We start from the raw sequence: 26621 nt of genomic DNA, 5'->3' as shown, positions 1-26621 counted from the left end.
ATGAGTATTTGGAAGCACTTGTTATAGGTTTCTAATGGTCGGATGTTGTTAATGGAGGAGGATGTGGATGATGGTGGTTTTCAGTTATTTACAGATGCAGCTGCTTCATGGGAAAAGAGTGGTGTGAATGTTTGACCAAGTGAATGGAGGGAGGCTGCTGCAGCTGATTACAATGAACTGAACAGACCCTGGTCACAGCAGAGAGCTATACGATGAGGCTGATTCCCATATACATTTGTAAAAAATGACCCTCGTTTTTTTCTGTATTACAGCAAGTAATTGAACGAGAGGGAGGCACCACATTTATGGTATGGTATGGAAAACGGGCCAGAAAAAGAAGGGCCCAAAATGTTTCCCCCTTGTTATTAGTTACCCTATTTTTGGGAGGTTTGAATACACCACTACTCCCTGTGTTTAGTATTAGAGGTATAGTAGCCCTGGGTTCCTTGACGTAGACCCCTGCATACCCTCTCTTGGCAACTCCTCCACTCATAATTTACCAGTGGAGACGTACTGTATGATTTACTTTGTTCACCTGTCTGGATAGAATTGGGTTATTATTGCACTATACCTGTTGTGAGATCTGTACATAGATATTGATTGTTTGTAGTTGTTGTTTTACAGAGAGATTGCAACTTGTTTTACACACTAGTTTATTTCTAATAAGATCTAACATAAACAACTACAATTTTGTGTTTTCGGGTGTTCTTTTTGAGTGCCGAGGACAGTACTATTGTTCTAATATATATTTTAGATGACTATCTGGGTCCTTTTTTTCCCTGTACACATTCACATATTAACATTGCTTCTTGAGCACAATCTTGTAAAGCACCTTTGTAGTTATTTACGCTCCGTATTGGCGTTAAAGTTGGGGGGTTGAGGATATGGCCAACAAAAAAGTAATTGGCGGCAGATTTTGCACCAGTGATTTGGTAATTAAGATTTTTTGTTCTTTTGAAGAAAAATCTATGTTTTAGGACGCATCATGTTCCGGGTGTTCAGAATAACCGGCTATTGAGTTTTAAGAAAAAAATCATTACATACATATTTGGTGACTTTATGGTTACATAGGGATGGCATACCATCGCCTTCTACTGCTGAAACTATGGCCACTAGTGCCCCACCACTTATCCAAAATTCCCTACCTCAGGCAAAATCCTGGCAATGTCCCTAGTTGTAATGTCATTTTTGAGGAAATTTAAGATTAGAATTACTGCGGCCAATATGACTCAGACCAGCTCTACTTCCGAAGCAATTTACAAAACACCAGTAAACGTAGACCTATTTGTAAACAAGTCCTTCGAAAGGTCATCATCTCAAACTGTGAAATCACAGCTGGAAATGCAAACCATTACACTAGTCAAATCATTCTGCAAGTGTGTAAAAGTACAGTGTGATTCTGCATTCAGTTAACATTCTCAGCTAGCTTTTCTAACTCGTCATCGACTGAGCTTGTTCCGAGTCCAAACCAGATTGCATGTGTTTACCAACTTGTGACATTCTAGAAACCTGACTAAAACTACAATTGCAAACACACAGCAGCTACATTCAATTATGTAGCTTTGTGTTTTTCTTAACACATTCTTCTGCAGCAAAAATAACGACATTATTGCAAGGATCCGCATTAGTGAAAGGATCTGATATTTACCCACATAATCTCACCATTGGGAGTCGTGAATGTTTGGGAGGTTGTATTGCATGGTTGTTTGAAAACACTTGAAGTACTCTGAAAATTAACATGGTACATTCTATAATGTAAGTATCTCTATACGCATTAACTCTCTCAACAAGTAAATTGTCTAGATTCTAGTGCATGGGTGGCTAACTTCAGTCCTCAAGGGCCACCAATAGGGCAGGTTTTCAGTATATCCCTGCTTCAGCACAGGTGGCTCAGTACTGAGCCACTAATTAAGCCACCTTTGCTGAAGAAGAGATATCCTGAAAACCTGACCTGTTGGTGGCCCTTGAGGACTGGATATGGCCAGTCCTGTTCTAGTACATAGTAAGAAGGCAGTGAGATAACATGCAAACAGAGGGCATTCTCAAATAATGAAAAAGGATTTACTGCAATTCAATGATCAATTCTTTGGTATGGGATAATACTTTTTGGGGTTCTTCTTCATATCTGTCATTAACCTACATATATGTCCTGCTTCTTAGAGAGAAAAAAAGACTTAAAACAGACGAGATGCTTTTTTTTTTTTTTGCGTCAACCACCCCTCCAACCACAATGTAACTAATAGGAGAGGAATTACCCTAATTGCATTTTTTTCTCTTTGTTATTTGGAGATGTTTAGTGGATGAGAGAGGGAGCTGGAGGTTATAATATGTGGACTGCCCCAGCAACAAACTCTAGCTGGCTAGAATTGTGCAGACATGCTTTGCACTGCTTCATATTACAGTATGTTTATTAAAGCACCTTTAACATAAACTCAACGATAAATGAAAAGAGATCCATCCTAATGCTGAACAGTTTCCCAAGTATATACCCCTTTTCGGACTCCGTTAAATTACATACATTTTAGAAAGTTTTATGCTACAATACTGGATTATATTTACCTTCTGTGTTGGAGGAACAAGACACAGGATCACTAGTGGATCGGACTATATTGGCAATTCTATATTTGCGGGCACGATGTTGCTGGATCGTCTTTTCCGGGCGTCCCGAGTGTGGGGATGGGTTTGCAGGTTGAGTACTGGGTGATGGCTGGCATTGTCCAGGTGGCTGACTGAAGACACCACAACACATTTTTATTGGTTTCAAAGACTGCGCCACTTTTCTTTCTTTAACCGAGAGCTGGGATTCTCTCTCTGATGTATTGAAATTTTCAGTGGAAGAGTCTAAAGACCTGGACTGTGTGTAGTTCTCACCATCCTGCCATTGGGACCTGTCTGTAGAAGCTCTGCTCAGCCCCCCATCGTCGTCGGGCGAACACTGTGAATTGGTGAGATGAAAGCCACAGTGGAGGCCGTGTTCCAGGCTGGCACAGCTGCTCCCCGTAGCAGTTGTGCGAAAGGTACTGTATGGAGAAAAGTCCGCAGAGCGCAAAGAGCTCTGGACTTCAAGAGAGCACAGGTCCTCTGATGAGCAACTGTGAGCTGGGATATCGGCCACTTCAGACACCAGAATGGTGGTGCTGTCTACAGATACTGCAAAACAGAAACACACTAAGGCTAATGCAATGTAGTGGGGTTGGGTACAAGATAATAACTGGGCCTAGCAATGCGTTGCTGACCAGAGGTTACAACACCAGTTTTTCATTGTCAATCAAAAACTATATTAAATAATGAAATGGAGAAGGAGAGTGGAAGGAGATACTGAGGCACAAATCGTTTTTTTTTTTTTCAAATGATAAATCCGCTGTCACTTTTTAAGAACTCAATCTGTTTTAGGACACTGTCTCAAGAGAGTGCTCCATTTAGGAAGGAGTTCAGGAATAAAGATGGAGGAGTTAGTCAAAAAGCCGCGAATTAACAAAATCTCGATCAGCAGGCAGAAATCCATAGGTGGATATGACAGATACAAAGTCAAGCAAATGCTCCTGAATCTGCCTTCATTTTCAAATATCATAAAATTCACCCACAAATATTACACAGGGGGACCTATTTTTGTCTCAAGTGCGATATAAATCCCCTCAAACCCATGTTAAAAGGACATGTGGAGAGACATTCTTGTTGGGCCTGACAGTAGCCTCTTGCTCACATGGTGCCTTAGGAACTGGCTTGTCAGGATAGGCCTTGTAAAAATCTTTTAGGAGGTCTGGGGTATGAGTCATTTAAATATACTTTGCATATCCTAATCGCGTATCTCTCAGGTGTGCTCCTTTTTGGGCACAGGTGCGTCCTCACAAATTGTTTTAAGGTGTGTGTGTCTGTGTGTCTGTGTGTCTGTGTGTGTCTGTGTGTGTCTGTGTGTGTCTGTGTGTGTCTGTGTGTGTCTGTGTGTGTCTGTGTGTGTCTGTGTGTGTCTGTGTGTGTCTGTGTGTGTCTGTGTGTGTCTGTGTCTGTGTGCCTGTGTCTGTGTGTGTGTGTCTGTGTCTGTCTGTGTGTGTCTGTCTGTCTGTGTGTGTGTGTGTGTGTGTGTCTATGTGTGTGTGTTTGTGTGTGTCTCTGTCTTGGCACTAAAATAGGTCTCTCTCCTCCTCCTCCTCCCCCCCCCCCCCTCCTTTAAAACTCATATTTCAGACTCTGGAGTTGAATGTTGTAACATTCGCAAACTCATTTCCTATAAAATTTTGTGGGCGGATTTTATGGCATCCGCAAACGAACTTGCATATAGTAGCGGCCAGTGAATGTGAATGTGCATTTTTTAGACTGAACTGCAGCTGAAAGGAACATGAAAAAAATTCAAGGCAGAGTCAAATTTCAGAAAAATTCATCCATCTCTAGGAAATGAAACCATTCCCAAGTTGTATCTTACCATGTTTACAACGCGACATAATAGATTATTTTCAAATACAAAGATATACAGGCATGTGATTTGTTTTAATGGCTGAAGAGGTTAAAGAAAAAAGTTGTGCTCGATTTCAAAGATCCTACATTTGGTAAACTTTGGGGAGATTTAAGCTGTTTTTATGCATAAAAATAGAGGACAGAGAGGCTTTCTAAAATAAATCCCCTTTTCTTTAAAAAGAAAGTACAAGTGTAAGTTTGAAAATAAAAAGTAGATGTAGATAGAAAAAGACCGCACACAACTCTCATAGTGTAGTCTGTCAAAATATATTAGGCTATAGTGCAGGGGTGGGGAACGTCAGGCCCGAGGGCCATATAAGGCCCTCGAAATCATTTGGTCTGGCCCTGCTAAGGCAACTGCTATAACCGGGGTCACATTAATTTTTTTTTTAAATGGCCGCCGCGCACTCGATCGGGAGGAAGGAGGAGGTGGTGTGAGGCGCCGGCAGCCCTACACGATCCCCAGCAGCCACTGTACTAGCCCCAGCAATCCCCCAGCAGCCACCGTACTTTCACCGCAGCATTCCCCACACTTCCCCCATGCTTCTACAGCAGTTCCCTCCGCACTTACCCCAGCATCCGCCCTACACGATCCCCCCAGCAGCAGCAACTACCAGAGGTAGGGGGTGGGGTTCTGTGTGCCTACATGCCTGCTGTGCGCCTGCCGTGTGCCTGCCTGTCTGTGTCTGTATGGCCCGTGAACGATGTTATAAATATCCAAATGGCCCTTGGCAGAAAAAAGGTTCCCCACCCCTGCTATAGTGCATTAATTTGGATAAAAACAGGCATTAACATGTTACCACATTTGGCACACAGCTTGTCCCCACACCGAGCGATGGTTCCCACAGTCTGCTACCAGGTAGAGGATAATCACCGTCCTCGTGGTGAGCTGTGGCTTCCTGGGTCCCGGTAACTGTTCTCATGTGGCTCGGTCCGTGCTGGAAGCGCCGTTCCCCGAGGACAGTGATTATCGTCTACCTGGTAGCAGACTGTGGGAACCATCGCACGGTGTGGGGACAAGTGGTGTGCCAATTGTGGTAACATGTCACTAACATCTTAATGCCTATTTTTATCCAAATTGATGTACTGTATTGTATATATTGTATGTCTTTATTTGAATAGCGCCATAAATGTACATAGCGCTTCACAGTAGTACTGTATGTGCATTACTTACCAGCTTCACTATAGCCTAATATATTTTTACATACTACACCATGAGAGTTGTGTGCTGTCTTTCTTCTATCTTCTAGTACCTCAGGATGACGAGCCGCCCTGTCTGACTAGCAGCAGCAGACTCTCAGGTCGTGCACTAACAAGGTCATATTGTTTTTGCAATGATTTAATCACATATGTGTATAAGGTCACACTTTATATGTTATTCACGTAATTAGTTTTTATGTCACAACATTTTGACACATTAAGTATCACATGATTATTTTGAACATATTTACGGAATCACGTCATTTCACGTTATATCACTATCTGGTGCGCGGTATTTTCGCCATTTGTTTTTTTGTACCAAAAAGTAAATGTGCCTGGGTGTGAAAATAAATATAACATAGCGTCCCTCAGGACCTCCGATCACCATCAAACTTTGTTTGTATGTGTGCACGTTGAATAGAACTCTACGTTCATGTATGTTGTAAATATAATGCTCTGGATGTCGACAATTGATGTGTATTGTATGGATATTACATTGTATCATTGCATTTTGAAAATAAAAATGTAAGTTACAAAAAATAAGAATAAAGGCACCAGTCACTGGTCAAACGTGTAACTGGTTCATTTGGTCCTATGTGGGAGTCTACTGAGGGACGTCCAGTGGTAACCATACCTTGCGTGCTGAAGCCTGCAGTGGTGTTCCGGGCACCGATGCTGGATCCTGTCACTTGCTGCTCTATGCTGGTCCCCTGTGAGGATATAACACAAGTAAGACCCAGATTTATAAACACAAAACCTCTTATCTACAGTTTGTGAGGCATTTCAGTTTAATTTGCATTTTAATGTGTACAACTCTGAGGTGGGCACCTTTGCGTGCTGGAGGGGCTGCTACACGTTACACTCACTCAAAATATTGAAAGCAATTTATTGTGAGCGGACAGCGATGTGTTTTTCCACCATTAAATAGCACAGACTGGAATATTTTAGCATGCAATGCATTTGTTATGGAAGCTTTAGACTAAGATAACTGTGTCCATTGCTAGGCCTCAGGGGTACATAAAGGCAGATGCATTCAGAGTTTTTATTATTATAAAGTAGATTAATAAGACACAGTGACGGCATGCTACTGAACAAGTTGTTAGACGAATAGCAATAGCATTCGTCGTTTATGGTATAACTTCTTATTTATGCTCTATAAGGAGTTGCGTTATTCATTGTTGCGATCTGAAATAGGACTAGCACCTCCCTTCTCATATTCTGAAACACACAACTGCTTGGTGCCTATGTGCTAAGCACCGGAAATTACTTTTTAGTACATGTCAAACCTACATGTTTGGGGGGTAGGATGGGGTGCACAGAAATGTACTGTGCTAGGTGGACAGATATTAATGTTAGGTATTAAAATTGAATGTCTCCAAGCACCAAAAAGTAGAAAGTGCATCACACTTGTCTCTGAAGTTCAACAGGGTGTAAACCTTCAAAATACACATTGAATTTACTACACTATTCACCCCAAAAATGTATTTGATGCAGCACAGATATTTTATTACAAAGGTTAACAAAAAGTATTATTTTCCCAGTGTGGCTATTATAAACAATATTACACTAATCATTGATATTTTCTAATAATAGGTATAAATAAAGAATGCTGCTGTCATTTAAATTGTATCAATCAGGTATTCAACAAGAGGTACTGTATGTGTCTAAAATAATTTAACAACAAATTGTGCATCATATGACGTCTTCATACATACAACTTACATTTGTTTAAGGTTTGTATAACCAGACATTAAAAAGTTATGCTGGGTAAAAAAAAAAAAAAAAAAAAAAAAGTGACAAAAACCCTCCACCGTACAGAAAATAAAGATACCCCTTGGGGGTACATGTCTCTGATATGTGCTGCCTTTCCCCATTATTCCTTAGCAAACAATACTTCCACTGCCGCCAGGGATTCTGGGTAATGACATGCAAATGAGCACACAGTGAGTCACTCTTTACTGCGTATCCATTTTAACATGGATCCCTATAAGCTTATGCCTGCCGTGTTACACAGCCTTTCAGCAGGGTTAAAGCAGGCAGAAGCTTATAGGGGTCCATGCTAAAATTGATAAGAAGTAAACAGTGACTCACTGTGAGTGCTCATTTGCATGTCATTACCCAGAATCCCTTGCTGCAGTGAGAGCACTGTTTGCTAAGCGATAATGGAGAAAAGCAGGGTTGCAGACCTGTCTGAGACATACAAATGCACCACAAGTGGTATTTTGTATTTGCTTTAAGGTTTATGAAACACAAATTTGAAAAAAAATATGTTCGTACAAAGGCATGCTTAATTGCATAGTCTTGTAGCTTCTTTACCCAGGAATGCAAATAGTTAATTATTTTGATTTGTCTTTTTAAATCTCAAATCACATTATTGTACTAGTGACAAAAAAACTAATGAGTGTGCCCTGCAGGTACTAAGAAAACACTGTGTGGCAATAAGTGATATGGCAGGGTCAGGATCCTAGAGTACAGTATTTAGCCTCTGAGCAGTAACAAGAATTTTCTGCACATCATGCAGCTTTGAAACACTGTGACATTTTACTTTTGTATTGTGAAGTATTAATTTGCATCTGGTGGCATTTTCTAATCTAGATTAGGAGACTTCTATTTTTAGATATAATTCATAGTTAAAACATAGTGAAATGCAATAACAGACAATAAAAACAAGGTTTTCTTTTCCCCCGGAACAGTAAAATCCTGTTCCACCAAACCCCATCACTTGCATTCACATATGCAGTAAAATATAGACTTGTATTTACTTATTACCTAGCTGTCAAGATTCCAAGATTAAAGGACCTCAATTGGACATGCAGGAACAAACCGAAAATTACATTTTAATGGAATAATTCCTTAGTCCCGGCGTGCATGTAAATATCCGTAAATGAAGGCTTATTGCAAGATTTACAGACAATTTTGTGAAAATTATAGTGCCCGAAATGAGCCTTTTCTGTTTTCTTACCTTTAATGTCTATATTCCCTGAAGCATTCGCCTTCTGCATTAAAAGCACCCGTTTAAAATGCAGCCTCAAAAGAGGTTGTTTATCAAAGCAAACCTGGTTCTACTCTTTCCCAGAGACCGAGACATGACAACCTCGAATGATCAAAAGCAATTTGGGGTTTCTGCACCCCATAAAATCCTATTGATGCTAGCATTTATTTATGCTGACTTTAAATCAGTAAGAGGTGACATGTCTAAAGACAGCCATCCGTATTTATCAAAGAAAAAGCAAATCAAATTGAAGGCAACGGGTATTTTTCACTTACTCCATGTAATTCATGAATGTGAGCTTGAGACAAAAGGTTGCACTGTGTGCTCGTTTGCATGTCATTTCCCAGAATCCCTTGCTGCAGTGGAAGTGCTGTGTGCTGGGTGATAATGGTGAAAGGCAGGGTTGCAGACCTGTCTGAGACATGCAAATGAGCATACAGTAATATTTACAGTTGATATATATATGTATGTAACACCCTTTCTTCCCCCCCCCCCCCAAGGAGATTTGTATGTTACGTGTGTTATGGTGCGTTATGGTGCCTCCCAGGAGGCTGAGTCTGTGCAGATATAGTAGGGAGCTTGGGGTGCAGGGGTCTTTCCTCAGGTTGGTGCAGCGCCTCTATCCTGCAGGGTTCTGCCAGGGGTAGAGATTCCTCCTTACAGGAACTTTCCTTCTAGTAAGAAGCACCCTGGGCCCACTGCCCCCCCCCCCCGTTCCCTCCCCCCCCGCTCCCAAAGTGGGATGGAGGGGAAGCGCCATGGCGAGCCCACGTCTACCAACCCAGCTTCCCCGCGTGCCAACCCAGCTTCCCCCGCGCGTCCGCCTCCAGCCACGGAATCTGCCAGTCTCGGCCGTCCCCAGCCACCCACCTCCCGCGCCCGCAGAGCCTACCTCCTGCCCCATCAGGAGCCGTGGGGGTTTCGGGGGCAGGGGGGGAAGCATCTCGTGGGGCAGGAAGCAGCACCCACCCAGTCAAGGTCAGTCACCCACCCAGGCAGTCATTTACCCACCCACTCACTCACTCCCCACCCAGTCAGTCACTCAGTCTCCCACCCACCCAGTCACTCACTCACTCACCCATCCACCCACCCAGTCACCCCCCCACCCAGTCACTCAGTCACTCACCCACCCAGTCACTCAGTAAAACACCATCCAGTGACACAGTCCGAGTCACTCAGTCACCCACGCAGTCACTCAGTCACCCACCCACTCACTCACTCCCCCACCCAGTCAGTCACTCACTCTCCCACCCACCCACTCACTCACCCATCCACCCACCCACCCAGTCACCCCCCCACCTAGTCACTCAGTCACTCACCCACCCAGTCACTCAGTAAAACACCATCCAGTGACACAGTCCGAGTCACTCAGTAACAAACCCAGTCACTCAGTCACCCACCCACCCAGTCACTCAGTCACCTACCCACCCAGTTACCCACCCACCCAGTTACCCACCCACCCATCCAGTCACTCAGTCACCCCCCCACCCAGTCAGTCACTCAGTCACTCACCCACCCAGTCACTCAGTCACACACCATCCAGGCACACAGTCCGAGTCACTCAGTCACCCACCCAGTCACTCAGTCACCCACCCACCCAGTCACTCAGTCACAGTCACCAACCCACCCAGTCACCCACCCAGTCACCCACCCAGTCACAGTCACCCAACCAGTCACTCACCCACCCACTCAGGCAGTCAGACACCCACCCAGTCACTCAGCCACGCACCCAGGCAGGCAGTCACTCACCTGTCTTTTGCTGAAAATATAAAAATAAACAGGTTGCATTGTAATGTTTTTTTCCGTATTACAATAAGAAGAAAACAGTTAAGTAAAAGTTGCGCGCTAAAAAATATTTTTTCGTGGTAGGTGCGCTATGGGTTCGGGGGCGGGAGTGCGCTTTGGGTTCGCTGGGGGGGGAGTGCGCTATGTGTTCGGGGGGGATTTCTGTTGGTGGCCCTGCATGTAATGTTTAAAAGATGCAGGCACAGGCTCGGCGTGACAGTTGTCCTATGACCGTGCAGACCTACAATATGAGGGCTTATTCGCTAAAGTCTTGGAAAATAATTCAGTATATGACATTTTTGATCTGTGTGCTTGTATATTCTTGCACTGTCCCAAAATCCATTGTTCTGCTGCACAGAGTGTCTTCTGCTCGCTGAGAATACATGAGTCATCAGCATTGCTTCTTAAAGGCAGGCTACACCCTTCTTTAAATATATCCTCACATTGTTACCAAATGTACTTCTGAATTAGTATGTCAAAGTCATTCTAAAAATACAGATACTGAACAGAGTTACTCTTCTTTGATAAATATTTGCCACTGAATTTGTCTCCGTTTTGCAGCCTTTGGGTAAAAAACCTCATTGTGTCATAAATGACATCTGTAGGATCCCGTCCACACTTCCCACCCTATCAGCTGAATGCACCACGAACCAGGGTGCATATAGTTACATAGTTACATAATTACATAGTTACATAGCTACATAGTTGAGGTTGAAAAAAGACCTATGTCCATCAAGTCCAACCTATGCTAAATTTAGACCAAAAAATCCAAGATATTGGTTTGTTTGCAACCGTAATGTATGAAATGGATCCTTTCCATCCAATCAAGGACGTAGCAGTGAGCTGAATACTGTTCATGAGACGAAATCAGAACATGTGGAATATGTATTCCAGAGTTTCAAGACGTGCGGCTAAAAATGTAAAAAAAAAAAAGGAAGGAAAAAAAAAAAACAGAAAGAAAATTGAGTTGTTCTGAAGCCAAAATTACGAGCAATCAGCCCATTTACTGCACATGGAAATGGCCTCATCGTGCTGACTGTCAATAATATGTGAAACTGGACTCCCGCCAACTCAAACAGCTTTCTGTAGGCAGTGTCCTTAAATGGCACCTGGGGAATAATCTGCGGTTGCACAAATCTTGTTCAATATATAGTTGTCTATTTCTTCTTGTTGCCACACAATGAATCTTAAGTGTCTTTGGGTTCTTAATGCAGGAATCCAGCATTGGCAATGTTTGTCTCTCCATTTTTTTGTTTTAGTGTCCTACAGTAGGAACCTGGGTCGGAGGGGGGGTGGGTGGTTTTGGTAACTGTCTCGTTCATTCTTCTGGGAGCTTCCCAGTTTGAGGTTTTATATTTGGAGAACTTTATGATCTAAACATACCTTTCAGACATGTCATTCTTTGAACTTCATAACGGAGATATTAAGAACACATTGCTGATGCAATACATGCACTGGTTGGTTTAATTGATACTGTATCATAAAGCTTTTAAGCCACAAAATGAAGAACAAATATCGTAAAACACCTTTAGGCCCAGATTCACAGAGCTCCTTTAAATCCCTTAATGGGAAGTTAACCTAACTTAATGTCATGTTAAGGCTAATAGTGTATCTTCAAAGGACCATAACACAACGTAACACAAAGGTTGGGCATCTTTTTAGAAAGGAAAGGTAGAAAGGTATACAGGGATATACCAAATAAGTAAACATGGGAAGGATCTTGATCCAGGGATTAATCCGATTGCCAATTCTTGGAGTCAGGAAGGAATTTATTTTTCCCCTTATGAGATATCATTGGATGATATGACTCTGGGGTTTTTTGTTTGCCTTCCTCTGGATCAATAAGCAAGTATAGATATAGGATAAAGTATCTGTTGTCTAAATTTATCATAGATTGAACTTGATGGATGCATGTCTTTTTTTCAACCTCATCTACTATGTAACTATGTAACAACGTTAACCCATGTTTTCTCCTGTAAAGAGCAGTTAACGATAACGAACAGATGTGATACTGACTTGCAAATGACATGCAAATGAGGCATTTTTTTACATTGCATATCCACTAAAGTCTGTTTAGATTTGCACAGTGACTTAACATTACGTTAGTTAGTGTAGGTAATACCTAAACATGGCGTTACTCCCATCCAGACCATGAAGTCAGACTTTTGCAGAGTCTGCATGGTTGTGACACCACAATTAGGTATGATTTAAGAAAAATAGCGTTATTTCCCTCTCCTTTCTTTTTCAATCCAATCTAAAGACCTATTTCAAGGTCTGGATCAGAGTAACGCTGAAGCGTACTAATTGTCACGTTATTGGCAGTTGACGCAACATTATGCTACAATAACGTGACATTAAGCTTATGCTACTAAGCTCAATAATGGCTGTTGTTTTGTCTATAACAGGGGTGTTCAACTCGCCCTCATGATTTCGCAACATGTCAGGTTTTAAGGATATCCCAGCTTCAGCACAGGTGGCTCAATCAGTGGCAACTGAGCCATCTGGGATATCCCAGCTGGGGATATCCTTAGCATGACCTTTTGGGGGGTTTTGAGGACAGGAGTTGAGCACCACTGGTCTATAACTAGCTTTGAGGATACCATGTTGACTGAGGGAACATGCTGTAACGTTCGTTCCCATTTTAGACCTGATTAATAATAATAATAGCATGTTTTTGTATAGCGCTGCTAGTTGTATGCAGCGGTATACAGAGTCCCTGCCCCGTGGAGCTTACAATCTATTTTTGGTGCCTGAGGCACAGGGAGATAAAGTGACTTGCCCAAGGTCACAAGGAGCCGACACCGGGAATTGAACCAGGTTCCCCTGTTTGCCAGTCAGTGTCTTTACTCACTGAGCCACCCCCTCTCCCAGAGCAGCGCTTTGTGGTTCTGGGCCTTAGTGTTGGATGGGTAAGCACTGCATTGTTGTTTACTGATGTCACATGCAGAAGCATTTCAGTCCCACTGCATATAAACTCCTACAATGGTATAAAGCCCAAAATACATTGCTTTTCATTAACATAATATAATTTGCACAACAGTCCATCAAACCGGGCATGCAGTATTACCCCTGCAATGCATTGCCCTGTAATACCTTGCAAGACACCAGCCTCTGAATGGGTTAATCTACGTGGTACCTGTTGTAGCGCAACAATTATCACCATTCAGCAACTCCTTTAAAAAAAATACCTGGAGACTAGTTTAGTATGAAATCTTCAGGGCAATAAAGTAAAAGTAGGTTCTAAACTGTTCTCGCTCGATACATAGCGGCCATAAATAAAACACAAAATGTACTGTGACAAGGTCGAGAGGACACACCGAGGATGTCATGTTTGGCAAAAAAGCATCATCCCGGCTCAGTCTAAGCACACTTAAGCATCCGACGTTTCGTAAAACCGGTGGCAGATCCCTGAAAACTCATCAATCACTTCCCAGCCAGCACTTGAGTCCAAGACTTAATTTAAATGTGGCCTTTCATAAAAACTAAACGTGACACGCTATTTTAAAGCTATTAGGAGAGGCGCTTTCAGTTTTACATCAATATGTGTCTTCCGACAAAGTCAAAAGAGAGGGGGGGGGGGAAAGAAATAGTTTTGCAATACATTTTAAATCAGTAATGACACATTTTTTACAAAGAGATCCACAGCATCTGTCCGCATGTGACATTTATCTCTGAAAAATATGTCGTACACATCTGAGGTTTAATAAGATATCTGATATGTTAAGATGCATGACCAAATTCTATTAAGCAGGCATTATGCTTCACGATTATACAGAACGCAGTGTTGAAAATTGAATATTTTGGAACGCTGGAGAGCGCTCGATATTACAACCAAAAGCATTATTAGATGCAAAATTGATTTACAAAAAGAGTTCTTGTTTGTTCCCACTAGGCAGTTGTAAATCCTGTCCGTATTATCCTGTATGAACGATGTGAGGGTGAAAACTGTATATAGTTATTTTTTAAACCTTTTGGAGGGCATAAGGACTGCTAGTTTTATGTAACAAAGTAGGTCAAGGTACAGGTGCGCCGACGAATATTCTAAAACTTGCCTTAAACTTGCCTTGGAAAATCTGAGGCTATCACCAACAAGATCTGGGTACACGCTGCAACATTTCAGTGACATTTCTGCAGAGACTAATGGCCCATCGGATTAACACAGCCGGGGTCCCTGGAAGTCCCATTCAGTTTGAATGGGACTGCCAGGGACCCCCGCTGTTAATCCGATGGACCATTAGTCTGTCTGCAGAAATGTCACAGAAATGTTGCAGCAGGTACCCAGCATGTACCCAGCATGTACCTGGGTCTTGTTGGTGATTGCCCCAGATTTGTTTTAGTATACTCGTCGGCACTACTGTAGGTCATTTACGAAGCAAGGTAGGCAGTGGAAGAGGTCTATTGTACAATCATAATACAGCTCAGCTTCGTTATAACGCGATCCGTTACAACGCGAATCTGCTTAAAACGCGATGCAAGCGTGGCTCCCAATTTTCGTATTTATGAATACTTTACAACACGATTATTGGTATCTTAAATACTTTATTGTACAATGCATACAATTGTACATTATTTCTAACGCGATCCGCTTATAACGCGTTGTGATTCTTTGGACCCCAAGCACAGCGTTATAAGGGGGTTGAGCTGTATTAACACTAATGTACCAAGGGGACTGCATCAACACTGTACAGTGCTTAGGTGATTTACCAATTTAAAGAAAATATACAGGTCATATGTCCCTTCCTTGTGTTCCAAGGTCGTTAGTAGGGTGTACAGGGTTTGCTCATAAACGTAACAGATGCAACGCAGCACTTATTTTAAGTCATTTTGATTAATGGTGCACTGCAGAGGGACACCAAACTGCTGCTACGGACCTTGGGCAATCCCAGATTTATGTAGTATTCTTATTGTATGTTACCACTTAATATGTTCCATCGTAGGGAGTGTTTGCAGCACCAGAAGAGTTAATACTCATATATGCAACTAGAAAACAAAAAATGATGTATCAAAACTTCCTTATATCCCTTTAGCATTTAAATGGTTAACAGGCGTCTATCGCCTATGTAAATATTTGTTGTTTGAATTTCTGCTAAAAAAGTATTTCCTGCCAATCTATCTATATATATATATAAAATTGAAAGTTTGGTTGTGTGTGGGTTTGTGTACACGCTGTGATTGGCCTGTAGAGTGGGGTGAAGTCAGCAACACAGCTACGCACGCCCTCACCCACACAACTGCCTCACACCGCATGAGAGCCACAGTGCAGCCATACTGTCCGGACCTGTCTCAGCCACAGCCGCTTCTCCTCCACCCGCCTCACCTCCACCAGCCACCTCCTCACCCAAACTACTCCCGGCGCGACTCAGCCAAACCTGGCGCTTCTCACCCTCCGCTCCGCAACCTCCCCAGCCGCCCCATCAGCAAAACTACCACCCCCCCCTCTCCGCCTCACCCAAACCCGGCCGCTCCGCAACCTCCCCAGCTGCCCCATCAGCAAAACTACCCCCCCCCCCGCCTGACCCAAACCCGGCCGCTCCGCAACCTCCCCAGCCGCCCCATCAGCAAAACTACCCCCCACCCGCCTCACCCAAACCCGGCCGCTCCGCAACCTCCCCAGCCACCCCATCAGCAAAACTACCCCCCCCCGCGCGCCTCACCCAAACCCGGCCGCTCCGCAACCTCCCCAGCCGCCGCATCAGCACAACTACCCCCCCACCTCACCCAAACCCTCCCTAAGTCCCTGCATCCCTAAGTCACTGCCTAAGTCACTGCCTTCCTCCTTCCCTCCCAGTCACTGCCTCCCTCCCACCCACCCAGTTACTGCCTCCCTCCCACCCACCCAGTCATTGCTTAAGTCACTGCAAAGTGTCACTGCCTCCCTCCCACCCAGTCACTGCCTCCCTCCCTCCCACCCAGTCATTGCCTCCCTGTGACGATTCAGAGGATTCCTTCCCCTTCTGTCTCTCCCTCTGCCCCATCTCCTCCCATTCCCTCTCTTCTTTCTCACTCCTGTCCCGTTCCATCTTCCCCGGTGCCTCAGCGCTTGCCCCGCAGGTCCCGCGCGCCCACACGCTCCTCCAGTGCCTGCACTGACCTCTCCTGCTCCCAGACACCCGTTATGCCCACGGCCAGTGCCTTACCTCCCCTGGCGGCTCCGTCCACTCCCCAGCCTCCCTCCGTCGGGGTACCCGCAGCGCGGCGCTCCGCGCACCTAGTGATGCAGCCTGTGCGCGCGCTTCCTCAACCTACGGAGGGCGCGCGCACACGCTCCTCGTCTGGGTCCCGCCGTTCCCGCGGCTCCTCCTCTCGTTGCCTCCGTGCCATCTCCCTGTCACAGCCTGTGTGCGCGCACCCTCAACTTACAGAGGGCGCGTGCACACGCTCCTCTTATAGGCCCGGTCACGATCCTGACTCCTCCTCCTCCCAGTCCCTACAGGCCATTCCCATGACTGCCCCTTCTGTCTGCTTCTCTACTCCCCCTGTCCTATCCTCGTTGTCTCCCACTTCTCTCTCTGCTCCTCCCCTCTCTTCTATTGGTGTGTTTCCCTTTATAACCCCTGTCTGTCCTCTCTATCGTCGCTCTGCATAGTTCCTGTTTCCCTGTGTGTGCTGACCTATGCTGTGCTCCCTCTGTGTCCCTGCTGTATCCTGCTCCTGTGTCTACTTTGGATTTCCCTGGCTTTTGACCCCTGCTTGTCCTGGACTACTCTGCTCTCTGTACCCCTTGAACCTAGCTACGAACTCTACTGTACCTTGCTGCTCTCTGGAATCCTCGAACCTGGCTTGATACCCTGACGACTCTACTCTCTGGACCCCTGGACATTGGCACACGGACACGACCATTCTCTCTCTTACTCCAACAAGACGTTGCAAGTATCTTTAACCACTTCCTCAACAGGCCCAGCAACGCTATACCACACTCCGGGCGTGCTCCCACTGCTGTGGGTGTGTGGTGTAATACCTTTCCCACCTCAGTACTGGGGTCTTGCCAGGTCTGCGGGCATACAGGCGTGACACTACCTCCTTCCCTCCCAGTCACTGCCTTCCTCCCACCCACCCAGTCATTGCCTCCCAAAGTCACTGCCAAGTGTCACTGCCTCCCTCCCACCCAGTCACTGCAAAAGTCACTGCCGACTGCCAACCCACTGCCAAACTGCCTCCTTCCCACCCACCCACTCCCTCCCTCCCACCCACTGCATACTGCCTCCCTCCCACCCACTGCCTCCCTCCCACCCACTGCCTCCCTCCCACCTAGTCACTGCCTCCCTCCCAAAGTCACTGCCTCCCTCCAACGTCACTGCCTCCCTCACACCCACCCACCTACCCACCCAGTCAAACAATTACCCCCCAAATTATGAGCAGCACTTGCCAATCAGCAAAAGAAATGTCATACATTACAGTGACAAGCCCTTTACTAGCAGTATCCTTGCTGGTGGCTGTTTGGATTGCCCAATGCCCTGCAGTCATAGTTAAGTATTTCCTGAGCAAGGGCTCTCCCGGGGATAGGGAATAAGTGCTGATGAAAAATAAGACGATAAAACTAAAATCTTTTGTACAAGAGAGACTGCTCCTTTAATGTAATTTTGTATTTTGATGGGTTGAGGATGCAAAGCAAAGATTTGTATATAGGGGCTTTGATGGGCTGGCATAGTAACCCCCACGCTGCCAGATGGGTCAATATCATTACTGCTTCTTAATTGCATTGAGCATTATTAGTTCACCCGAACAGTAGAATACACAAGAGCTAACAAAGCTATCAATACAGCCACCTTTTGCCTAGGGATAAAGAATGAGTTTAATAATTGCTTTTTTATTGTTATATAGCATTGATGTGGTCAATGCCGTATAACAGGGGTGCGCAAACTGGGTTGCGCGCAAGATTTTCTGGGTGTGGCGCGGCAGTTACAGAGGTTCCGCGTTCTCCCCCAAGGCATTAAAATAAAATGCCGGGGGACCGCGCAAGGCCTCTATAACACACTTACCTTCCAGCTATGTGTCGTCATGGTAACCCGGCGTCAAATGACGCCGCGGGGTCACGTGATGCCTCGTTGCCATGGTGACATGATACCCCCGTGCCGTATAAGATGAGATACAATATCACTTAAACAGGGCTATAGCTCAATACAAAGGTAAGTGCTCCAGACCTTACAGAAAAGAGGGCAGTCCCTAGGTCAGTGTTTTTCAGCCAGGGTTCCTAGGAACCCTTGGGTTTCCCGGGCATCCCTAAAGTGTTCCCTACAAATGTCAGGTCATTTGAACATTGTATCAAATACGGAAGAATTTACAATGCATCTGATCACAGACGCGCGATTACAGATAGTTGGGGTTCCTCGGGATATCACTTAGGGTTCCTTAACCAAAAAAAGGTTGGAAACCACTGTGCCAAGGTAGTGAGGTAGGAGACAAAGAATCCCAGTAAGATTAAGGCCACATGTACTAAGCAGTGCTATTACATATCTTCCAGCATGGCTTAGTAAATATGGTCTTTTTCGGCCCATTCAAGTGAATAGGCGGTAAGGTGTCTTATGGCAAATAAAAAAAATAGTATTTCTTAGTAAATATGGCTTTAAATGTAAGTGCATATAATAATATCCCCTGCATGAGATACACAGAGAATCAGTAGATTCATGAAAATACTGCTGGTGGTGGTGGATGTGGTTTAAGAGAGTAGTAGTACTTTGCTGATGAAAAAAAAATGAATTAAAATGTATTTAACACGAGGGCATAGTTTTCTGACCCTTATTTTATAAAGATGAATGGAATACCTATGATCTAGCGACAGAACAGCGGGGAGAGTCTTCCAATATCCCTTCTTCTTTAAAATGAAAGTGATACTGTGCATGCGTGAAAGAAAAGTCGTGGTAATGTGAACATGGAAAGGATAAGGTAGTGGTACACTGGATTTGTAAATAAAACACTAGTGGTCCTGTACCCTCTGATACCATCACACTTCGACCACACGAGACTGCAGGAGAGTAGAGGAGGCAATGTTAGTAGCAGAGTTGGTTGGAGTGCTAATGAGAGGCTTAATTTCCCGTGGCAATAATCTGATGGAAACACAAGCAGCAAACTGCTCACCGCAGGGCATAGCTTTTTAATAAGACTCTTCTAGGTTTTGCTTAAGAAGAGTGCCATTGTGATTCATTTAATTTACTATGCTATTCCTGCTTCCATGTGACATGCGGCAGAAGCAGAACACACAGGTTAAGCACGTGCCCACAGGTTAATCTCTGCAGGACATATTGATGGGGCATTTGTAAGCAATTGGTGACCCAAACTGAAATGGTTATCGAACCTCATATGAATACAATTACTTGGCGGTCATTATCTGTGGAATACAAATAACATAAGGCACTCGGGGGCTGGGAGGTGGAGAAACAACTGCATTTTATTCCAGATAGAAGCTTGTCAATGCTATGTGCCCTGTAACTACTAAAATATACGCAATACACAATATACACAATCTAAATGCACACACTCTTGAAGGAAACGTTGCATCTTTTCAGAAGGTTTAACTTACAACCAAATGTGTGACAGCATTTTCTTTGCGCAGTTTTAGCCTAATAATTATTGTCACATTAAGTGACATTTGAGTGCCGCAGGAACCGCAACACCAGAGTCCCACGGCTCCTCCGGGATATCACGATCACGTGACCGCTCCTCAGAGAGGTCACATGGTCGCGGTGTCGCTGGTTAGTCCTTCTCTTCCGTTTTCCATGCGTGGCAGATCGCGTTCTGCGCTCTACAGGAGAGCAGAATGTTTTCTAGAGGAGATGGCAATCTACAAATGTCCATGACGTAGCCGTGGGGCCACTGGAGTGCCAGACCCCATGACATAGTGGCTACACCATGGGACTCTCAAAGGGTTATTCAGCACTTCAGGTTCCATGTGGAACATTCCCGCCCCTCTGAAAATGACCAGGCTTCAGTGCACAGCCATTCTAAAGGTCACACGTCTTCAACAGCAACTACTGTACATACATTTTCTTCCAGGTCTCCCATAAAGATTGCAGTGCAAAACATTGCCCTTCATACCCTATGATTTTAAAAGGGTTGAAACGTCCATCCTTACTCAGTCTCCATCGGAAGATGACATACTCCAACTGAAACCAGAAATGCCCTTGAAGAATGTACCGTATCAAACTAAAATAACTGGATTAATATTGTTAAAATTTAGAGATGTTACAAAGGGTGCATAAAACCTTCAATACTACCGCAAACCTGTGTCACTACAGACCTAAGCGCGGGGGTGGCGAACGCCAGTCCTCAAGGGCCACCAACAGGCCAGTTATTATGGATATCCCTGTTTCAGCACAGTTGGCTCAGTTGTTGACTGTGCCCTGATTGAGTCACCTGTGCTAAAGCTGGGACTGATTTAGTCACCTGTGCTGAAGCTGGGACTGATTGAGTCACCTGTGCTGAAGCTGGGACTGATTGAGTCACCGCTGCTGAAGCCGAGATATCCTTAAAACCTAGCCTGTTGGCGGCCATTGAGGACTGGAGTCGGCCACCCCTGCCATAGCATCATTACTTACTGTGTAAATGTGTATGGCTGTGTGCATCATACTCCCTGAGACAAGATCACAGCACTGCTGTTGGGTAGAAGCCTGTGATACGTGAAGGTGCTGGAACGGTGTTTCACTAGGACCTCGCCTGCAGATTGCTCTTGTAATCATACCCTCAAGGGATGCTCCTTCATATAATGCATTTTGCACTTGCTGTCAATCCCCGTAATGTGATTTCTCTGGAAATCTGGCCTCCTCACTGCAGGAGAAGCCTGCAGCATATTGCAGGATTCCCATCATTTCTCACGCACCGTTGTGAAATCTGCTTTCTTTTCTCCTGCATGGACTCTCAACAGTACAAGTTTGTTTCCCACTCAACCTTGTATCTGGTTTATCAGGGAGTAGCAGCAATATAGGCAAAGGAAAGCAGTGTCGTACAATGTGTGGGTCTTTATACATGTGTGAATGTGAATGTGCAAATTTGTGGATATCATTGTATCTGTGTTTTAGAGTATACAATATGTACTGTATCAGTGCCTTTATGTACGTGTACAGCATGTCTCAGTTTATTCGTGTTTCTGTATGTGTAGTATCAGTGTGTTAATGTATGTACTGTGTGTGTGTTAGTGGATTTGTGCAGAAGGATTTAAGAGCATCAGATTCTGGTATTATGGGTACAAATACAATTGGCACCATTAAAATGTATGCTTACATGCCTTGTCTGACTCCCCTATTCTTGTAGACTGTAAGCTCTTCAGGTTCGTCAACTCTAACTGACTTTTCGTGAGACTCACTGATATGGAGTGAAAGTTGGCATTTTAATGGAAAGTGATGATTTTTAGCAGTGAGACTCCACTGGGATGTATGAGCCTGCTTATGGTAGAGCTCAGCTAAAGTTAATTCTGTATTATTAAAAATGGGCAGCTAATCTCTTAAAGCTGCAGTTCAAGCAATATCCTGCATGTGTGTTTTTTTTTAATAAATCAGTTCTGTAGTAAGAAAAAATACTTTTAGCATTTTCTGTTTTAAAAACAACAACTTTGAAAGACCAATTTTCTTGTATTCTATTTCTAAAAGCATGCTTGTTGCCATAGCAACCATTTACATTCCCCATATTTAAAGATGTCGCCAAACTTTGCCGATCAATAGACGGAGAACGAATTGACCGGCAGCTATGAGGTTCTTTAGGTAAGTAGAGATTGCCCAAATGAAACTATTGAAGTAAAAAAAAAAAACAGGAGCTTGAACTGCAGCTTTAATGGCTTTATACATCACTGAACAGTCTAGTGGGGCCATGTATCACAGGGAAAATAGGGCAAAACCCTATAAAACTGTCTAAAAATCCTAGAGTACCTTGTGTAGCCGCTGATCGGACTTTGTGAAGCCGCTTTTTATGCACTCAATTTTGCGTCTGCATGCAGAGCGTCTAAGGCTGCATCCATAGTAGAACGCGCTAGCTTCCGCGTTCTCCGTGTGACCCGGCATCGCGCTTGAAATACAAACTTGCGCATATCCATTGGCGTCCTAGTGTCTGTTTCGGCACGAGCTACGTTGCTCACACCTTATCCTGCACTATGGACGCGGCCTTACACTCATAGCAACATCAAGGTATTTACATCGCAAAACGGGGGAGTGTCTAATTTTACGCTGCCGCAGCAATGAAAAAAAAGACTAAATAAATTGCTACATAATTAATTGACGTTCACACATATTATCAGAGATGGTGGTAGTGGCTCCATATTCTCCAATGCATTAGCGTAGCCACATACATTCGGCTCATCAATTAAAGGTAATGATTGCAATTATTGGTTTAAATGTAAATTAGAGACAAGTGCACAGCTTCTGTTAGTTAGCAAAGCAGCTAAAACTGCCTCTAAGTAAATACCCCCCTAGGTTCTAATATTAAACAACGACTGATCTTTACCTGTTTATGCTGCAGTCTTAGGCCTCGGCCATGTTAACTGCTTGCTGGCGGAAGCGCGCTGAGGCGCGCTCCCGCTCACCACTGAGCCCCTACAGCCGCAATTAGAGCGGCTTTAGTAGGGGCTCACCTGCGCTTCCGCGCGCTTGTGGAAGCGCAGGTCTTGGGGGAATTTTATATTCCCCCGCTTGCCGGCGAGACAGGCCGGTCACGTGAGCGGTTCGCCCAATGAGGGCGAACCAGCTCCGTGACGTCACTGGCCCGCCCCCTGCCTGCCCCCTGAAGGCCCGCTGACGGCGCGTGCGGTAAGCAACCGCAAGGCCAGGGAAAGCACCCGCTTTCCCTGCGCCTCAGCACGCCCCAGCGAGCCAGCAGGCAGCATGGTCTCGGCCTTAGGATGACATGCTTCTAATTCATGGAGATATTAATTTCTTACCTGGCTGGCAGGGGTTTGCCCAATGACTGCTTCATATGGAGGAGGAAGTTCAGACGGGTACAGCATCCCAGGACTATTGATGGAGACTTCATACAAAGCACTGAATGGAGAGTGTGGGAAATCCAGATGAAGCCCTCTGCAGAGGAAAACACAGAAGCCATTTTTAAATGCAAGAAGGGTTCTTCATGAGAGATTCAACTTAATAGCCGGTTTCTCAGAGAGAAAGGATCACTTCAAATAAAACACATTTATCTGCGTGCAAAATCACTATATTTATTACTTCATAGCTGCATTTCTGGTGGCTGAATGCACTCAATACACTGCTTTCTAATGTATCTGAATTATACAGTTATTGAATTGCCATAAAGTCCGTAGCAAATGTTAATCCATAAATACAGCGTAAACATGTTGTGCCTGCATATAAGAAGGTTTACATTGGATGGATCCATTAACTATGTTGACCAATAAATTGTAGTGCAGAGCTGTATGCATGTTTCTTTATAAGGTGACTACATGGACAGACCGGGCACTTTTTCTCTTATTCACTGTATCACTCGTCCCAATAGATTATGGCAATCCTCAGGGCAGCCCATTGACCTGAATTGGATGTAAGGTGTTTTCCAGTGCAGGAAGGAACCTTATGGCAGAATACTGCTTAGAGCAATGTATTCTCCTTCCAAGCAGGAATTCTGCTTAGAACACATGAATACTACTTAATACATACTGTATTATATATATATATATATATATATATATATATATATATATATATATATATATATATATATGCAAATACAACTGTATGCTCATCTGCATGTCTTAGGCAGGTCTGCAACTCCGCCTTTCCCCATTATCACCCAGCATACAGCACTTCCACTGCAGCAAGGGATTCTGGGATATGACATGCAAATGAGCACACAGTGTCACTTTTTGCCTCAAAAACCATTTTTAACATGGTTCCCTATAGGCTTAAGCTTGCTGCATGGTCACAGCTTTGAGCACAGCCAGGGTGTATATATATATATATATATATATATATATATATATATATACACATATACATATACATATAACTGTTCAACTCTTTAGATATAAAAGTAGGATCACACACGTCAACTAATTAACAACTGAGGAAAGTCTGGTCCAGTCCTCATGTATAACTATAGACGTGAAAACCTGTCCCAGTTTGAGTTGCAAACATTTTTCACGTTTTTAAAGATTTGTGACTTTGCTAAATGTTGCAGAAAGGACTAATTGTTGACTTTCAAATTGAAAAATTAGCGAAATGTTGCCAAAATGTTGCCAGTTTTCGTAAGGAGATTCGCCACTATTCACCAACCCTATTTGCAAAATGTATTAGGTTTCTCTTTATCTAAGATATTCACAGTCGGCGATTCCAGGCAATATTTATTTATTTGGTGAATTTTTCGCCAACCGCAAATTTTCAATTCCCGAACTTATGTGACGGGTTCACCCACATCTCTTCCTAAATTCTCCCCTTTAGAATTATGGGATTTGTCATCCTGCTTTTTATATATGAAAAACTCAGAATGTAATGTTGGTTTAAACAGGGGATCTATGTGTCAACATAGAGAAAAGTGTGTTCAGACGTCCTGCTCGTTTTTTTGGAGCAGAGCTGCAGAATACTGTATGTAAGAACAGTTTCTTACGTGTGATGCAGTATTTTAGACTTATGCCACTTCAGATGTGGGGGATTTCTGGGAACAAATAACAGGCGCATAGAGAAGCAGAATGTGATACATCTCATTATCATTTGTGAATCATGTAACTATTCCCCAACTCCTCCTACTGACACTCCCCATGGAGCAAGCTAGGGCAGACTGGAGAAAAATTCTTTGATATATAAGTCCAGGGTAATAATGCTCTGATTTGGCTCCAAATTTGCTGTGATACATACACGCCCAGGGCTGCTTCAGACTATTCTGAAAACCTGACTTTAGTTGATAGGTATGGAATTACTAAAGCATGTTCTAGCCCTTCAGGATACAGTAGTTAATCTCTCTACAGTGTACATAAGATGTAGAGAAGCTTTAGTTTACCTCTGCACCTCCATGACTGGTGTACACGTGTACTCAGGTGGGTAATACGGTGGAGGTGGTATCGGTGGTATAAACTCATCGAAATCCAGGGTCTGGTGGAGAATAGCTCCGTGGTGCATCATGCAGTCCATATTCGTAGAGTGTCCTCTGTATGGTAAAAACTGGGAAGGGGGAAAGAAACAGTAAACAAATATACAATCTCAAAAAATATGAAGAAGTCTTTCTGCTTCTTGAAACTGTCGGCAAAATAAGACAAGGGGTTAAAAAAAATGGACAGTGGTAAATATATGTATTCAAAGTGTAAATTTAATCCTAAAATTGCAGTCAATTAAAGAATACATTGCTACTTTCTTAGGTTGCCAAGAATGTGGGATTTAGGTATCCATCTCAGATAAAGTTATTTACAATAGCTGGTCACATGAATGCCTCCCTAAGGACATACTTGAAAACGAGAGATAATTCTCAATGTATTACTTCCCGGTATATTTTTTTATAAATAAATACAATAATAAGCTTCTTTCAAATTGAAGTCCTTCAATGCTCAAGTGGCCAGGAACATATTGCTGCTCATTGTGTTCATCGCTGATCATATAAAGAAATTCAATCCACATTCATTTACAGACGTAACTAATCTTATCAACGTAGCTGGAAACATTTGCAAATTAGCATCGTTTCTATTAGCCAGTATCAGTGTAACTTGATTATCTATGCTCCACCGGTCAGAATGATACTCCTCAAACTGCTTATTTGTTTTGTTTTGCATTATGCTGCCGAATGGAAGGGCACCATAGGAGCACTGTATTGCAAAACACTTTAGCCTACATGAGAAAACAGGGGATTAATGAGCCTGTTAACAGGTTGAAACTGGTGCATGGTACAGCAGGGACTGTTCAGGAGATCAAATGAAGTGTAGACTTTGTGACCCTACTTCATGCGCTCTGCACTGGAAAAATCCCAGCGACAGCCAATCGAAGAACATAGCTTCAACGCCATGTCCTCAAGGCAAGGTTCTGCTGTCATTTCACTTTTGCTGGATCAGTAGCGGAGTGGGTTTTTAGCTCTTCCCTTCTGAAGCAAGTGAGCTAATATTATTTGCTGAAGGCAGACTTTTGTTTTGAGCCAAAACAACTGAATACATCTGTTTGTGCTGTTGTCTGTTTGCATTACTCTGATCTACAAGCAATCCAATAAAAAGAATATTAATAATAAAAATAATGGAAAGCTGAACGCCATACAGGACAACAACTTACAGAAAAAAGAAGCAGAACATTTC

General features: G+C 43.7%; 1 protein-coding gene across 1 annotated transcript in view; it reads right to left on the bottom strand.

The window, feature by feature from the left end:
* ENTREP2 (endosomal transmembrane epsin interactor 2) overlaps window positions 1-26621 on the bottom strand; it is a 526354-nt gene that overhangs the window by 26867 nt on the left and 472866 nt on the right. The window contains exons 6-9 of the mRNA XM_075575857.1: window positions 25349-25509; window positions 23289-23424; window positions 6287-6362; window positions 2560-3150 (exon numbers count right to left, since the gene is read on the bottom strand). Of these exons, the coding sequence (XP_075431972.1) occupies window positions 2560-3150; window positions 6287-6362; window positions 23289-23424; window positions 25349-25509 (964 nt within the window). The remainder of the gene's footprint in view (window positions 1-2559; window positions 3151-6286; window positions 6363-23288; window positions 23425-25348; window positions 25510-26621) is intronic.

This window comes from Ascaphus truei, chromosome 18, assembly GCF_040206685.1.
Source record: "Ascaphus truei isolate aAscTru1 chromosome 18, aAscTru1.hap1, whole genome shotgun sequence".
NCBI classification, from domain to species: Eukaryota; Metazoa; Chordata; class Amphibia; order Anura; family Ascaphidae; genus Ascaphus; species Ascaphus truei.
This window is presented reverse-complemented; position numbering and strand designations above follow the sequence as displayed.